At 36.3% G+C, this 18,241-nt stretch overlaps 2 protein-coding genes and 1 long non-coding RNA gene across 6 annotated transcripts in view; 2 read left to right on the top strand and 1 right to left on the bottom strand.

Moving 5' to 3' along the window:
• Positions 1 to 18,241, bottom strand: part of LOC111053607 (KH domain-containing, RNA-binding, signal transduction-associated protein 2) — a 1,288,254-nt gene that overhangs the window by 172,604 nt on the left and 1,097,409 nt on the right. The gene's annotated exons all lie outside the window — the stretch shown is intronic.
• LOC120354341 overlaps positions 1 to 18,241 on the top strand; it is a 103,389-nt gene that overhangs the window by 70,941 nt on the left and 14,207 nt on the right. The window lies entirely within an intron of this gene.
• Positions 12,710 to 15,282, top strand: LOC120354338. The gene is made up of 2 exons (XM_039441336.1): positions 12,710 to 13,505; positions 14,672 to 15,282. Exons 1-2 carry the CDS (start codon positions 12,911 to 12,913, stop codon positions 14,692 to 14,694), a joined length of 618 nt encoding a protein of 205 aa, XP_039297270.1. The 5' UTR covers positions 12,710 to 12,910; the 3' UTR covers positions 14,695 to 15,282.

Here is an 18,241-nt window from a genome sequence, read left to right as displayed (position 1 = left end):
ATCTGCGTAGATTCTGTGAAACTGTGACTGCTCTCTTCTCTCTAGCCACTTACTTTTAACTTTAGCTTTTATCTTCTCCATTACCCTCTCCCACGTTGCTTCCCACCCCCTCCTGAAATTTGCTGCTTGCCAGTTGTCCGCTGTTATCGGCAATTCAATATCAAACTCACTTAATATCCGTCTCCATTCAGAATACCAACCACACTTTTATCTTAAACAATGCCTTGCGATCAATGTTCGATATCGGTCGCCAGGTATCTCAAAAGAATTCAATACATATTTTATATGAACGCTCAAAGTATACAACCACAAAATTTCCTTTTCTGTCACTAAGTATACTATATAATTTGGCGTATTACACGGTAGTCCAAATATTTTCTTGACAAACAACCTCAGAAATTTTTCTAGTTCTTCTCTCTCCGCATATCCCAATACCTGTGCTGCATATGTTACAACTGCTTTACTTATCGAATCAAAAATTCCTCATTTCATTGACAGAGGTGCTTCATCATTCAAAATGAGTCTTCGCCATACACTATTAATCCCAAATCTGGCAGCTGTTATCTTACATTTAAAATGTGCGGTTAGGGCAAGTCTTGATGAAAAAACAACTCGCAGGTATCTGTACTCATTCACTGTTTCAATAACTTCATTTCCATAGTACCACTTCTCTCTTTCTCCCAATCGTCCTCCTCTTCTGAAAACTACAATCTTGGATTTAGCCATGTTCACTGTGAGATTCCACCTTATGCAATATCCCTTTAACTTATTTATCATTGACTGCAGATGTCGAGGATTCTCAGACAACAATACCACGTCATCAGAATATAACAGCGAATTTATCAGCCTCTGCTCAACATAATATACCTCCACCAATAACATCACTCAAATCATTCAAAAATAGTGTGAATAGCAACGGGGAGAATACGCATCCCTGTTTTAATCCATTTCTGGTTTCAAAGTATTCTGTTAAGTTACCCTCCACGCCATGTCATACAGGAGACTTCGTATTTCTATATAGACTCCTCAACATCGCAATAAATTTAGTCGACACTCCCAATTCACTCAGTTTAAAAAATAAAGCCTCTCTGTCCACACTATCGTAGCCCAAAAAGAAACAGTACAACTTCTTTGTAGGTCTATTCAACGTTTTCATTACTATATTGAATAGAACAAAAATATTATCAGTAGCCGAATAACCTCTCCGAAAGCCACACTGATTCTCTTTAATAATCGTTTCTCTGTCCTCCCACAACTGCAACCTTCTCAGTAAAATAAATGAAAATACTTTAGCGAGAGCATTTATAAAAGATATGGCTCTATAATTATTCACTTCATTAGTATCACCTTTTTTTTTCAATGGAAATATAATTGAACGTGGAAACCCTGTTGGTATCTGTCCACCTCTGACGATGGCATTGGAAAAAGTCAAAATAATCTCTTTGTAATTTTTTGACGCATTCTTGTAAAACTCAGCAGGAACTCTGTTATCACCTGGAGCCTTATTGTTGCGCATTGTCTTGAAGGCACTTTCCAATTCATTCATATCTATGTATTTGTCAAGAGTTTGATCTTCAACATTCCTCGCCGCATAATATGTGACTACCCCGCAAACTGATACAAACACTCGTCTGAAGTGTTCAACCCAATCCTCAGCACTCACAGTTCCCGAAATCTTGAACTCTCTACACTTGAATTTCTTTATCAGAGCCCACAAATCACTGGAATCCTTGACTCTTCTGAATTGTTCTTTTATATCGCTGTAATACGCTTGCCATTTACTCTTACATAGCAGTTTGTATTCCTTTACTACCTTCATATAATTTTCTCTCACCTGCTCCGAATTTGATTTTCTAAACACATTCAATAGGCTGAACACTCGCTTTCTCATAACCGCACACTCTTTGTCGAACCACTTTTCTCTCCATCCTTCTCTCTTTCTATCAGGTTGGGGCACATAATTTGCAGCTCTATATACAAGATTATTTAATACTTTATAAGTCTCCTCACTACTCTCGGGAAGACCATTTATTTCTCTACAAGCATTGGTGAGTTTAGATATATATTCATTCTTCCTCGCTTCCTTCCATTTCAACTTCGGTAAGAGTGGTAAAATTGTGCTCTCTCTTTCTAGAGTATCAACCGTGATTAGCGTAGCTTCAATTGGGAAATGATCAGATAAAAATTCTGGCACAATAGAAAATTTTCCAACTATTTGCGCTAATTCGACAGCCATGCAACATAGATCTATTACGGAAGCCCCTCTGCCTATAAAAGTAAAGTCTCCCCACCTATCTCAACTTATCCTTCTATTCATAATGATGAAATTAAAAACCTCACAGAACTCCAATATTTTCTTACCTTTCATATTAATCACCTCATCCTTTGACTCTTGCTTATTACTCAGTGCATTTCCCAATTCTATTATATCTGTTAATTCCGACATGTCCTGTCCATTTCCTATTCTACCGTTAAAATCTCCAATTAAAATCATATTATTTCTATTATGCTCTTGCACTATCATAAACTCCCATAATGTATTGAATTCTCTCTCCCATTCCATGTCTCCTCCACCACTCAGGTAAATTGGAACTATATAATATTCATCCCGTTGTCCTGCATTCATATGAATAACTTTCCTCTCAAGCGCATCGATTACCTTACAAAAACTCTCTATTCTTTTACTAATTTCTATTAACTTTCCTCCCTTTGCTCTACCTCAGTTTGATTCTCCAACTGCGAATTCCCAGTATAAATTGTAATCTGGAAAACAGTTTTCAAAATACAATTGCTTTCCTCTTTCAACAAACGTCTCCAATAGTACAAAAACATCATAATTACAAATAAAATTATATACTTGAACAATCTTACCACTTAATCCAGCCACATTGTACGCTACTATACTCAACTGTCCCTTCTCACACGGACTGACGGCGTTATCTCAGCGGTTGCGGTCTTCGTCCTCGCCGCCTCGCTCCTCCTCATCACACATGCTCCCGCTCACGGCCCGCATCACACTCTCATCGAACATGCTCCCGATCTTCTGCAGCCCATCCTCTCCCTCCAAGACCAGTCCATTCTCCTCATCCAGCGTGAAAACCCGACTATTCACGATTAAACGATCCACTTCAACCGATACTCTCCTCTCACTCCCGGAACTTGTTTCTTCAACTCGCCAAGCACCCGGAAAAGCTTTGATCGTCGTTTTCTTGTGTCGAAAGCAAAGTCTTTATGAATCACAAACTGTGTACCCTTCAGCTTCCTACTGTTTCTCGTGATGAAATGGATGTCCTGATCGTCCGGAAAATGCGCAATGATTGGCCCGTTATCTATTTTCTTGCCCAATGCATGTGCTCGATTAACCCAGGTAGCTCGTGCCCCCAAATGACTCACACAAAAGTCTTTGACAGTTCTCACGTAATCCACTGTTGCACATTCATATTTCAGCCCGCGAAAAATTATATTGTTCCTTCTCGATCTATTTTCAAAATTTTCCATCTTCCTGATTATGAGATTATTCTGAATTTTTTGAGCAACAATTTGATTTCTTAACTGTTAATTCTCGACAGAGAGTTTATTCACTTTTTCAATTAGACCATTTAAATCCACCTTTGTAGCTAGCAGCGCGAGTTTTTCATCCATAGCCTTACTAAACCGCTTTTCAAAACGGTCAAATAGTGATTCAATAAAGTCTGAGTTCACATTACCGGAAGCTTTAACACTTGGGTCTGGAGCACGCTTTTTCTGTTCCATCTCTTCGAGCTCAGGCGAACTTTTAGCACGAGGACTCTTCTTAGCACTATCGTCCGGTGAAAAGTATTGTTAGATACTGTTCTTATTCATTCAGCTTCTAATATTTCGATTCACTTGAGAACAATTTCACAAATAAAAACAAATTGATAATTCAATTTATTACGAAAGAACTTTTAGCTCTAGGTCTCTTTTTAGCACTACCGTCTGGTGGAAAGTATTGTTGGATACTGTTTTTATTAATTTAAACTTTGAATATTTCGATTCACTTGAAAACAATTTCACAAATAAATAACAAATTGATAATTCAATTTATTACGAAAGAACGTTTTAGGTTAAACATGCACTAAATGAACCGATTAAGCACGACCCGTCCGGAAACTTGAGATAAGAGAGCAAAACAACTCTGCGACCGCTCCGTTCACCAGCTCACTATCAACTCCTAATTTGAGAACATACGATTTGAAATCGAAAAGTTGTCAGTTGTAATTGGGGAATGATTTTAAAAAACCAATACTTTTATTTTCCATAACTGTACTCATAAAAAATAATATGATAATATATTTTATATTCAAATGAAACGTTTAGTTTTTAAATAAAAAAATATTTTTGAGCCCCAAAATCCATTGGAGAGTTACCGAATTGCTTGATCAAGAGATTCAATTGATTGATGATAAAGTTCAATTGCGCCTTGAACATAGAGAATTTGATCTTCATCAAGTTCAAATGTTTGGAGACAAAAGTCGTGTTGCCAATACATACATAGAAATGATTCTCATTAATCATTCGTGAACAGTACAGGGGAAATAATTGAGGAGTTGGGTGGAAAAACGACCTGAGTCAAAAAATCAAGTTTTGTGTAAATCGAGTTTGAAATATTTAGTACACATCTTCATTATTCATCAAGTATTTCAAAAGTATTTGAACTTTATTGATCTTTTTATACTATTTTCAATGCTATTATTCATAATTAGCCAGTAATCCAAGGCTAACTGATATTTAATTGATATAAGGTGTGTTGTCTCAGGTCGTTTTTCCATAACCCTGGTTGTTACATGTTCAGAGGTTCAATAAAATGATGAAAAACCCGTATCAAGAGTAGTGATAATGATACTATATTGCTCATGATATTGGATAATTAATAAGTAGGTAATAAAGATCTAAAAAATGTCATTTAGAAGTGAACAATTGAAGATGATATTTTCTTCTTGAACACGTTTCTTCCCATGATCAAGACTCTGGAATGTTACATGGTACTGTTCTGATTTTCGGGAAATTCATAAACCCAATGCTTTCAGCATCGGATTCTTCTTCAGGAGCGTCTTCTTCATTATTTTCATCATCTAGAGGATAATTGGTTCCCTTGGATGTATTAATGATCTTCTTATACCATTCATTTGGTAGAGAGTTAGTTGGGAGGATATTTTTAATATTCTTTCCGAAGAATGGACATTGATATGTCCAAAGCTCCGCCAATTTATGTAGATGCATTACAATATAATCTTGTATAGTTATTCCAAATTGCTTTTTCCATATCATATACAGTTCAATAATTATTTTCTTAGTCTATATTATGTAAATTCATCTATAATTTTGCTGTATTGTAAGCTATTGTATATGAGTGTATAAGCCAGTATATACTGTAATCTACATAAGTACAAGTAATCTACAAAGTACTCAATCAATCAATCAATCAATCAGCTTCTTCTTTTGTAAGAAAACAAAATAAGGATTTCACTGGCTGCTGGCTCACAGCTTGTCAGCTGAATAATTTCAGGTTTGCCACATAAACAAAAAATTTTCACAACTCAATCATTTTTCAAGATACAACAACATTTTATGTACCAATCTGTTCAGAATTTAATGGCGGATAGAATGAAGCGTGTTGCGGAAAAATGACACGAGTGGCCTCGGGTCGTTTTTCTACCCAGCTCCTCAATTTCACAATTGAAAATAATAATTTCACACATACAAAGCCTATGGAATACTGTGTACATAGTACAGTATCCTTTCCTGCACAAATCAAACCTGTACTGTAGGCTACAGAAGAGTCACAACATGTCAATTGGAAAATTTTCTCATTTTCAAATGTCTGCTCATGATATGATATCTTCTCATTTACATTTGACGATTTCTCAAATACAATTCACTACTCTCAATTACATGTGTGATGACTTCCTAAATACAATTGACTATTCTCATTTAGGCTACATCTGACATTCTCTCAATTACAAGTGACTATTCTCAAATACAATTGATACTTTCTCAAATTAACTTTTTACTTTCTCAAATAAAATTGGAAAAGGTGTTGTGACTACTATTTTTTTTTTTTTTTGAGCAGGGTATGATTACTAAATCTTTTCTCCGGAACGTCTTTTCACAAAAAGTGAGCATGCCGTACACAAGTAAAATATTCAATCCAAGGTTTACAAGAGAGTTTTTGCAAGGATTGACAGACACAGAAGAAAATGTCAATATGGAGAGAAACTAAGAGACAAATTTCATTTTATCATAGGCTATCCAGATCTTGAGATACAATGTTAGGTTAGCAAAGTTTGAGGCATCCGCTTCTCTAAAACAGTAAGTGAATTCTCAGTGAAGCCTGTTCAAGAATATAAACTTACTGACGTGCTATTCTTGAATCTTAACAAGCCTCCCATTCGCATCATTCTAGCAATAGCCCAAATTCAATGCGGAAAATTCTTGGGAAATTGTGTTACCAAGTCACCATTGATTGTGATGAACCTAATTTGGCGTTGAATTGTAGAGGATTTTATCCACTTGGAAACAGTTCTGGATTTTTTCACTATGAAAGGTTTTTGAGTTATATGGAGAAAAAAACAGGTATTTTTAACACTGTAAGGTTAGCAGAGGGTATTTTTTTGTGAAGAATCATTTTCAGACTATTTGTACCAAATAACTAAAAAATCAGTACCACAATACATTCTGGCAGCATGTTTCCTCGCTCCCTTCTCATGTCTCAAGTGGATGAACAGAAAAATAAACTATGAATTCGCTAAGCTGTGACTCAATGAGTCTGAACGAAAAAGGAGATAAGTTGCTGATTCATAAATTCACGGCAAGCCCCATAGCAAACCAGTTACTTCGAACAGTGAAGGAGACAATGGAGATATGCAGGGATATGCAAGTACCCCGCATTGTATGCTCAATCCGTAAATGAGTTTTGTGTAAGTGTGTATTAGCGATCGTAGCACAACGTGGTGGCAATTTTGGAAACTGGAGTGTATCCCAATTAGGTGGAGTACTAACAAAATGGGGAGATTTTTTTTATTACGTTTTTACATGGTTTTAAGCATGTAGAAGTGATTTTTACTAAAATTGAGCAGTGACACTACGGGGTCTCCCCTTAGTGTACACACCTCCCCTTAATGTGCTGTGTATACTTGATTGTCTCCCCGTATTATACCTTGTTTCAACACACACACACACACACACACACACACACACACACACACACACACACACACACACACACACACACACACAGCCGAGTGGCTTCGTTGAGTTGATGCATCGCTCTCCCACATCTGTTTTGGCACGTGTTCCTACAGATATGGGCAGGTCCGATGACATCATTTCCCCCTTTTAAATTGTGTTCACCTTTTCAGATTTGTTATTTGAAATAATATTCTTATCATTCGAACAATGTTATAAGCAAATAGCAATCTGATAGTGTGTGAATTCATTTCCAACCCGATTGAAAAATAAACCAATTCAATTTTCTTTTGATTAAGTTAGTGTAATGATTAATTAATTAATTAACTTTATATGTACTTACAGTTAATGTTCAACCATTGAGTTGAAAGGTAAGAAAATGGTATGTAGGAAAAAGCAAAGTCTGAGGAAACAAGGTAGAGGAATCTTGAGTTCAGCAGCAAAAGTTCTCAAGGACATGATGGGCATAGCAGGTAATGTGACATCCACTATTCTAAATAAGCTCATTGATCTTCAACAAAATGAAATCCACCTCCCTGGGGACTATCAGTATTGTGGGCCGGGGACCAAGGTTAATGAAAGGTTCAAGAGAGGTGATCAAGGTATAAATTCATTAGATAAAGCCTGTAAGGTACATGATATAGCGTATACACAAAATAGCAATAATAAAACTCGAGCGAAAGCTGACAGAGCTCTAGCAAGCGCAGCGTGGGAGATATTCAAAAATCCAGAAACACCCCTTGCTGAGAAAGCACTTAGCTATCTTGTTACAAACGTCATGAAAGCTAAAGCAGCATTTGATGGGTCTTTGAGAAAGAAGGAGAAGAAGAGGAAGAATGAGAGGAGAAGTTATAGTAATGATATTAGACGCAAAGCTATAGCTTGGTTGAAAGAGCATATTGCAGGAAAAGGGTACTTTTTAAAACCTTTTCCTGGTATTAGTGGGGGGAGAGTTTTAATCCCACCCCCTTTACCACAACCATCATCATATGGTGTAAGTTTATTCCCTCAAAAACAAGTTAAGAAACCTAGAACAACAAAGAAGAGTAGGTAGAAAAAGAAGAAGAAGACATGAATATTGAAGGAGAATTGAGTGATTATGATTTGATTGATTGGTCGAAATTATTACAGATTCGGCTAAGAGGTATATATATGCTAGATGCATTACCCAAAAAAATTCTAAAAAACGAGAATGGTATTGTGAATTTAGCGAGGGAAAGCGAGGATGGCATGCATTGGGTTTCATATAAAAAAGTCAGCTCTAATGTTTGGTATTTTGATCCAATTGGAAATTTACAACCACCATATGAATTCGACAAATATTGGGAAAAAGAAATTGGAGCAAATATATTTTATAATGTAGAGCACATGCAACCATTAAATAGTGATTTTTGCAGGTATCTTACGTTATTGTTTCTTGCAAATCAGTTGTAATTAAGTGTTTGTGCTGAACACACATTACAAGATGATTGTTATTATATTAAGATCTAACACAAGTAACCTCTATGAACATTTACAAGAAATTATAGAATTTGATAAAAATTGTCAATTGGAAATTGGATTGATTAATTTTTGTAGTAACAATAGTATTGCAAACGTTAACAAAGGAACAAATTCCAGCTCCAAATATGGTGATAGATTAATATAGCTGGATATGGGTGCATATGAAGTTGAGGATATTATAAAATCTTTAAAGAATAAATTGAATATTGATGAGAAGAAGAATAAACTCATTATACGTGCAAACACAAATACTATGAAGATTGAAATTCATTCTGATAAAGCTATTGATTTAACACGTGCTGATTTGATTGGTAAGATACTTGGTTTTGATAATGTTGTTTTTGGCAGTCGGCAGTTGTTTTTGGTTGAGTTTCGGCAGTCAAACCAAACAGGTGTTGTTTTTGTTGCTCCGTTATCGCAAAGATAAATATTACGGTCGGTTCATAAAGTTTGGTTAGAACAAGTGAATATTGAATGTTATATGAACTGAATAAAAATTTTTCACCGAATTTTTATTACTGGTAATACCTAATTAATCGTGATGGACCAATTTATTTCAAAGCAATCGAGAGGTGAAAAACGCAAACGTGAGTCACCGGACTCGGATCAGCAAACTGCGAAAAAAGGATGTGATTCACGTAATGATGAACTAGTGTTGATTATCGAGTCTATAATGAAGAAACTGTTCGACAAAAAATTTAGTGTTCTGGCAACTAAAGACAACATTGCAGGACTGAAGTCACTAGTTGTGGGGCTTGAGAAGGAAAATAAACAGCTTAAACAAGAAGTTCAACACTTGAAGGAGGTGAATGGTCAAATTACTAGCCGTTTGGACAATTATGAAGATCGTTCTCGCTATAATAATGCAATATTTAGGGGTCTCAAATACCAAAGTGATACTGACTGTCATGTTGAAGTGATGAACTTTTGCTCGAATGTACTGAAATGTGACAGGCAAGTACAAGTGAATAGAGCTCACACTCTTGGCCCAAAAAAGGACAATGTGCCAATAATTGCACATATCCCTTCAGATAATGATTTGGGAAATATATTTAAACATGTTAACAAGTTGAAAGGTACCGGGTTCAGTGTTCAAGAGGACTTTTCTCTAGCAACAAGAAGGAAAAGAGGCAAGCTACTTGCGGTGAAAAAAGAACTACTAAAGACGAACAATCAACTCAAGTGCGTTCTGAAAGGTGACCAGCTGTGGGTTGAAGGGCATTCATTTTGATGGTCTTTGGAAAAAGGACTCTGTTGCGGAAAGGAAGATGGTGCCAAAGAGCTGAGTGCACTGGTGAAATGCGATTTCAAGGCAATTATCAAAAATATTTTCGAGACTGGTGAAGAAAACGCTTAGTGGGAGGCCCGCCGTCAGCGATCGAGCGAAGCCGTACCATGTGGAGGGGAGAGCAGTACTGACATGCAGGTGATGGAAATTTTGTATTATAATATTTGTGGACTCAAATCAAAGATAAATGAATTTGGTTTTTTGAACTTTTTGAGTGAATTTGAGTGATTTCGATATGAATGTACGTATTGGAGAAGAGCAGGTTATCCATGATGAAAGTTTACTTAGGGATGATAACGGGAGGTTTGCATACAACAGAGTTTCCAAAGATTAGGATCTAAACAATAGGGGGCGAAGATTTTTAGAACTTTGTGCTGATTATAATTTGGTTATTCTTAATGGGAGAATGCCAAGTGATAGGTTGGGTGAATTAATGTTCATTGGAGGAATGGGAGTTGCAGTCAATGATTTGGTTGTGGTTGCAGGAAATGTGTTGGATTTAGTTAATGATTTTAGAGTCAGGAAAGAGCCATACTCAGATCATATGCCACTTAGTTTGCAGCTTATAAATGTAGCAATAGACTATGAGAGGGACAACTGCGAGATTTTGCCAAAAAAACTTATATGGGGAAAAAATGACGAAAGATTTTATAAGGATAGATTAACGGAAAGTAAGCGAGAATCTGGCAATGATATTGATAACAACAATCAGATTGCGATAGGAGAAGTTGGTAATTTCATAGAAAAGGCAGCGAGCTCATCATTCGTTCACGGTCAAGGTCGTGTTAACTTTAAACAGCATTGGTTCGATAACAACTGTAAAAGAGCACAAGATAAGATGTTTGGCCTCTTGAATTCATTCAGGCAATGTAATACTGCTACTGTGAAGAATATGTATATCGAAGAGAAAAAGATTTACAGAAAATTATGTCAAACTAAATGAGAAACGTATTATGTGAATATTTATGAAGAGTTGAACAATGCCAATGATATGAAGAGATTCTGGAGCGCGATTAGATTATTTAAAAAACCGGTCAGGTGGATAGCAAATAGTATAAGCCCAGACGATTGGGTGAAACATTTTAAAGAGCTACTGAATCCACCAGTCAGCGCCGATCCAGTCTTGTACGCAGAACCGTTGGTACTAAATGATATGCTGGACAAAGATTTCGAATTGGGAGAGTTGAAATCAGTCTTGTGAAAAATGAAAAATAACAAAGTGGCAGGTCAAGATGGTATTCCGTATGAGTTTTATAAAAACGGCACAGATGAATTGTTTGATAAGAATAACAAAAATTTTCAATAATACCTACAGAACGGCAAACGTACCTGATTCTTTTCAAAGATCAATAGTTTTTCCCCTACATGAGAAAGGAGATGTGAATCAAGCAATGAATTTCAGAGGAATAGCTTTTATAGACGCCGTAGCAAAACTCTTTGCTGGAACTTTACTGATGAGGCTAGAGAAGTGGGTACACACGAATAAAATACTGAACGAATATCAGGTTGGCTTCAGGAAGGGATATTGCACGGTAGACAACATTTTCAATTTACTATCGATAGCCAACTTGAAAATTAGTAGAAAACGAGGTAAACTCTTCTGTTTCTATGTCGACTTTTCGGCCACGTTTGACACGGTGGATAGACGGTCGCTTTTCTACAAACTCTCGTGCATGGGGATATCATCAAAGTTTATAAAGATGATAAGAAATATGTATTGCAGAAATAATGGAACCACTGCATGAGTATGGAGTGAGAATGAGCTGACGGAAGAGTTTGGTGCAGGGGTAGGCCTAAAACAGGGTTGTCAGATGAGCCAGATTTTGTTCTCTCTTTTTTTAAATGATTTGGAGGAAGAATTGGGAGGAGGCGCAAGAGTTGGTAATATTCAGATTAAACTTCTCATGTACGCTGATGATATCGTGTTACTAGCTGAATCGGGAAGAGAACTACAAGATATGATTTCCAGTTTAGAAGTTTACTGCAAATGGTGGAACCTGAGAGTAAACTCGAATAAATCAAAAGTAATGGTTTTCAAAAAAGGTGGGAAACAAGGAAGTCGGGAAAATTGGTTTTTTGAGGGAGATAGGATAGAGAGGGTGAATGAATATAGATACTTGGTAGTATTAATAACACCGTCGCTGACTATGACCCCACATCTGGAAGAAAAACTAAGAAGTGCTAAGGCGGGTTTAAATGCTGGCTGGGAAAAGTTAATAAACAATAAGAAGGTTCCATTATCGGCTAAATGGGCTCTATACAGAAGTGTATCACGAGCAATCATGGTATATGCTGCTCAGATGTGGGGATTCAGAAGATACGAGCAAGTAGAAAAGATATGGCGTTTCTTTGTTAAGCGGCTGTTCAACTTGCCCTACAATATGCCCAGTTATATTTTATTTTTGAAAACGGGAGAGCCACCACTTCACGAATACAAGCTCCGATTACATTTCAATTACATAAATAAGGTGATGGCAATGCAAGATTGGCGCCTACCAAAGCTGCTAGCAGCAGAAGTTGAAAAAAGTAGAGTATTCTGGTATTATCCCATTTCTTCCCATTGTCGACATTTGTCTACACTGACATTGGGAATTTTTTGTAGGGAATTTCCTCTGTATAGAAATTGTACAATAATTTCATGGTATTATATTGGCACTACTGCGTCGGCAAGCACGTACGGTATGGAAGTTTTGCCTCTGGTTTAGAAGCATACGTGATTTTTGTGAGTTGCTCCAGCGTTCATCATGTCATGGACTGATAGGTAAGCCTAATATAAACTCATGAATATTATTTATTGAAGTTATACACTGAATATTGTAAGTATAGGGTTCCTAAAATATGCTTATTTGCGTTTCACATGGAAATTACTGTTTTTTATCTATCAATACTAAGGTTAAATATTGATGTTCACATATGTCGACGGTGGGAACGACTGGTAGGGGCGATAGTTGTTGCAATTATTTGTTTGTTTTCAGGCTAACGGTCGCTGAAATCGCCAGTATTTTAGAAGAAGATGGAGATATTGTCGATCCAACATTTTTCATAGATCCACCTGAAAATGCAGCCATCAGCGAGTGTGATTCCGATGATGATACTCCTACAGGCAACATAAATCATTTATCTGGTAACCAACTCCGAGCTCGTGGTGAATTGATAGGAAGAAAGTTAACTGATGATGGGCTAGTTGAATTTAGAATCGGCGAAATAGAGGAAGAAGAAATAAGTCAAGAAAATACTGAAGAAGAAGGCAAATGTGAACAAGAAGTAAACGAAGAAGAGAGTGTATCAATAAGCACAAATAAAAATACTGAAGAACGAATTAGTGAAAATGTGACTGAGAAAAATTCGAAGAAGAGGAAACAAAAGAAAGATGTGAACAAAAAGAAGAAGAAGAAGGTGAAAGTGCTCAAGAAAATTCGTAAATGGCAAGAAAATGACATTGCAGATAAGACTTCTATAGAGTTTACTCGGGCAAATTTCTTGGAAAATGACTATTCTCCAGTAGAGCTATTTGAATTCTTTTTTGACAATGAAGTGGTTGAATACATCGTTTTTTGTACTAATCTATATGCTAGAGAAAAGGGAAATATGGATTTTTCTACCTCGAAAAATGAAATACATCAGTTTTTTTCTATTCTTTTTTTGTCTGGCTATAACACAATGGCACGTTACAGAATGTACTGGGAAACAGCAGAAGACACCCATCATGAGGCAGTTTCAAGTGCTATGTCACGTAATCGTTTTGAAGATCTCCTACGTTACATCCACTTCTGTGAAAATGTAAAGATTGACAAAGATGACAAATTCGCTAAAGTCCGGCCATGTGTATGTTGAACAAACGATGGCTTCAGTACTTTCCTGGTGATGTCTATCTTTCAATCAATGAGTCCATGGTACCATATTTTGGTAGACATGGCGCAAAACAACATATCCATGGAAAGCCTATTAGATTTGGCTACAAAGTTTGGATGCTTGCTACAAGGTTAGGATATGCAATTCAAATGGAACCATATCAGGGCAAATCGACTGGTGCAACAAATCCAGAACTCGGTGTGGGAGGGTCAGTTGTAATGGACCTAATTTCCGAACTTCCATCAGATAGGAAATACTGTTTCTTCTTTGACAACTTCTTCACATCTCTCAAACTACTGGAAGAATTGCGAAATAATGGACACTACGGAACAGGAACAATCAGAGTAGACAGAGTACAGGGTGCCCCTCTCCGCCAGCCTCAAGATCTAAAAAAGAGCCAAGAGGAACTTTCCATCAAGTCACTGATACAGACACTAATATAACCCTTGTAAGATACATGGATAATAGTGACTTTACAATGGCATCAACAGCAACAGGTGTTCAGCCAATGGGAAAAGCAAAACGTTGGTCAAGTCATCAGGAAAAGCACATAATTATTCCTCAGCCTAATTGTGTGAACTGGTATAATTTGCATATGGGTGGGGTGGATAGATTAGACGAGAATGTTGCTGCATACCAGATAAACATCCGTAATAAGAAGTGGTATTGGCCGATCATTGCATACCTCTTGAATGTTAGTATGAACAATGCTTGGTTATTGTAAAGAATGACACAAAGAGGGGTGGAAAACAAACTTGATCTCCTTGGCTTTACAAGATACATTGTCCGCACTTATTTACAAACATGCACAACCCCTCGCCATTCTTCAGGAAGACCAAGTATGAAAGTGTCTAATAGGGTTCTGCCGGAAGTTCGTTTCAGTGGTAAGGATCATTTTCTGGAAACCGTCGAAAAACAAGTACGCTGTGCATTGTGTTCCAAAGCAACCAGAAAAAAATGCAAAATATGCAAATTTGGTTGCCATGTGTTGTGTGCAGAGGCATTCCACACCCGCTAATGATTCGTCAAGTACATAATTAACAATGTAATGATGCAATAAACCTTTTTAAAAATCAATTGTCAAGTAATTTGTAATGTAATGATGTAATAAAATGTTTTCATAATCAATTTTCAAGTAATTTGTAATTTAATGATGAAATAAAACACATAAAAATAAATAATAGTACTTTTTCAACTACCAGAATACACCCCACCGTTCATTCCCAATGTCGACAAATGTAGACATGCATCTGTTTTATCTACCTGGGACCGATCATTCCCACTGTCGACATATGTCGACATGCTGTATTTTGTTTGTATCTACAAATTTTGCATATTTTATAGTATATCTATAGTGAATATGTAATACTAAAGTAAACTTTTCGTATAAACTAAGAAAAAATGAAAAAATAATAATTTGGGATGAAACGGGCTGAAAGAGCTGGCTAGATATGGGGCAAGGGCTGAATGCTGATGTCGACCTAAGTCTAAACAATTTGGCTAACTGGAAAAATTGACTCAATAATCTTTGGAAGCTGAGAAAGTTGAAAGATTTGGAAGAGTTCAAAAGTGCAGCAAACACAGCCAGATACCACAGAATTTATAGAAGGTTTAGAAGTGTGAATTTGGAAGATGAAGGCTACCTGAAGGAAGGATTTGCATTGCCAGATATCAGGTGGATAATGAGAGTGAGAGGGGAAATGCTGTACTTGAATGACAGGCCGTGGATAGAGGGAAGGGGTGGAACATGCTCACTGTGCAACTCAGGCGAGAGAGAAGATACGTTCCATTTTATTGCTTGGTGTGTGATTTTGGGTGAGTGGAGACGAAGGTGGCTGGGTGGTTCAACTATATCTGAGAATGAGTATATAGAAGTTGTAGACGGGGGTAATTGGAGAGGGCTGGTTGAATTTTGTAAGAGCGCCTGGCATTATTGATTGTTCCTAATAGAAAATTTCAATTATTAAAGAAAACACTGGATATTATATTGCTCAGTCTTTATGTATGAATTTATCTTCTCAATCTAATCTTTATATGTAATAAGTCTTTGGAAATGAACAAAAAATTTAAAATTTATTATAATATGATGGAAGCTTGCCCTCTATTACTCAGTAATAATTTTTTTGCAGGTATCAACTTATTGTTAAATATACTCACGCATTGAAATTTTACTCTCATTAAGGTTTTATTTACGCATGTATGTAAATTATGTCTATTTTATGAATGCAAGTTCAATTGTGATATAATAATATTGTCAGAAAATAAAAACTCAACTCGAGCTGATGGCCAAGCTTTATATGCTAGAAATATATATACTATACAATACTTTATTACGATTGATTTCAAAATAAAGCATTATTCAATTCAAAATTCAATTCAATAATGTTGTTTTGCAAGCAAATAAATGGCATTATTCCCAGCATATGGTTAACATAACAAGCATTGGCAGTATTGTACTCGAGTGTAATTTAGCATGTGGTAGTTACTCTGACGGAAAACAAAAACATATAATCTACGAATTTCTGCCAAAGGTTCCTAGCGGTTATTTAATAAACGAGGTAACATCACCAATTATTTATGTACCTTTGAATACTCATCAAATTCAAACTATTAATGTAAAGGTAACAGACCAGAACGGATTGTTTATTGATTTCCATGGAGATACAATTACAATTAGGTTGCACATAAGTGAAAAACAAAAGTAAACATAAAAGGTTATCTTGTTTTCAATCCACGTTCAAATAAGACATGTACGCACAATGTCATTAGAGAGACGAACATGAGAGCGTCAACACCTAAAAACAAACATGCTTTGTCAGCTATCAGAAAAGTTAGGTTTCATAGTTGATTGGCAGAATGTTAGGAGGAGGAGCTGCAATTATTGAAATTCTGAACATGGTGAGAGAGCTTCAGTTTTATAATGATATAACCAAATTCCAATTTCACACTCATACAGTTTATTCGGGACAAGAAATAAAAAACTCTGATGAGGCGCATATTGGCATAAATTCTTTAGATGTCTATTCTCTACCTTGCAAATCATTTATATTTATTGAGGGAACAGTTAGCTGTACAAAACCGGGAACAGACCCGGCTGGTCCACTGGTTGCGGCAGACTATAAATTAAGCAGTAATGTGATTGGTAACCTTTTTGACAAAATACGATATGAATTAGCAGGTCAACAAATTTCTAAATCAAGATTGATTGGATTAACATCCACAATTAAAGCTATACTTGTGAAGAATACACTCGATAAGAACACATATCAGTTGGCTGGTTTTGACAGAGCAGGATATGCACTAACAGATAATAAATCCACTTTCTGTGTACCGCTGAAATTAATCCTCCTGTTTTTTGAAGACTTTCAAAGAATAATTTTAAATTTGAAACAGGAACTCGTCTTATTGAGGTCACCGACGGACCTAAATTGTGTTGAGTCTGCAACTGGAACAAGCATTAGTGCGAAAATTACTAAACTGCAATTGAGAATGCCCTACATAACTTTAGAAGATCATGTAAGACTGAAATTTTTGAGACTGCACGATGCTGACACTCCACTAAAATTAAGTTTCTACCATTGGGAAATTTGTGAATTACCAAATTTGCAAAATTCACTCAACCATTCTTGGGCAGTCCGCACCACATCGATTTTTGATAGTCCAAAATACGTTATAATTGCATTTCAAACCGATCGTAAGAATAAAATTAAAAAATCAATATCTAATTTCGATAGCTGTGGTATTTACAATGTTAAAGTATATTTGAACAGTGAGTATTATCCATATGAAAATCTGCTAGGTAAAAAGGAACTATTATACAGAATGTTTTTGGATTTCTCTCCATCATATTATAATTATTCAATCAATAGCGAACTCGGAACAGAAATCGACTTCAAGACATTTTGTGATTCAACACCGCTGGTTGTTGTGGATTCTTCACATCAAACAAGTCATTTGAAATCTTCGACAGATGTTCATATTGAAATGGAATTTAATACTGCGGTACCTGCAAATACTTCCGCTTATTGCGTTTTAATTAGCGATCGTGTGATGGAGTACACACCTCTGATGAGCATGGTGAAAGAAGTTCAGTAATTTTATTGATAGAGTGCACTGCACGCAATATTATATAAGGTGTGCACCCTGACCAATTTGGTTCATTATCAGTTTCACCTTTGAACAGGTAACATCTAAAATGTCCTATTCTTTGTGTTCTGATATTTTGGAGAGTAAGAACAAAGTGCAAACTCAGTCTATTGGTATCCAGTGTGATCTCGATTCTGATAGTTTCTATTATGAGCCAAGGTGCAGTAAACCGATCCAGAAGCCACAGGGGGTGAAGGAGCAGAAACGGGAGGAGAAGGAGGGGGAGAATGACGGAGGGTTCAATGA

Source organism: Nilaparvata lugens, chromosome X (assembly GCF_014356525.2).
Source record: "Nilaparvata lugens isolate BPH chromosome X, ASM1435652v1, whole genome shotgun sequence".
Classification (NCBI taxonomy): Eukaryota; Metazoa; Arthropoda; class Insecta; order Hemiptera; family Delphacidae; genus Nilaparvata; species Nilaparvata lugens.
The sequence above is the reverse complement of the archived record's forward strand: the minus strand, read 5'-3'. Positions and strand labels throughout refer to the sequence as shown.

Coding starts and splice junctions, on each gene's coding strand:
- LOC120354338 (XM_039441336.1), top strand. CDS start 12,911: ATGTCGACGGTGGGAACGACTGGTAGGGGCGATAGTTGTTGCAATTAT. Junction 13,506..14,671: donor TGACTATTCTCCAGTAGAGC/TATTTGAATTCT, acceptor AACCCCTCGCCA/TTCTTCAGGAAGACCAAGTA.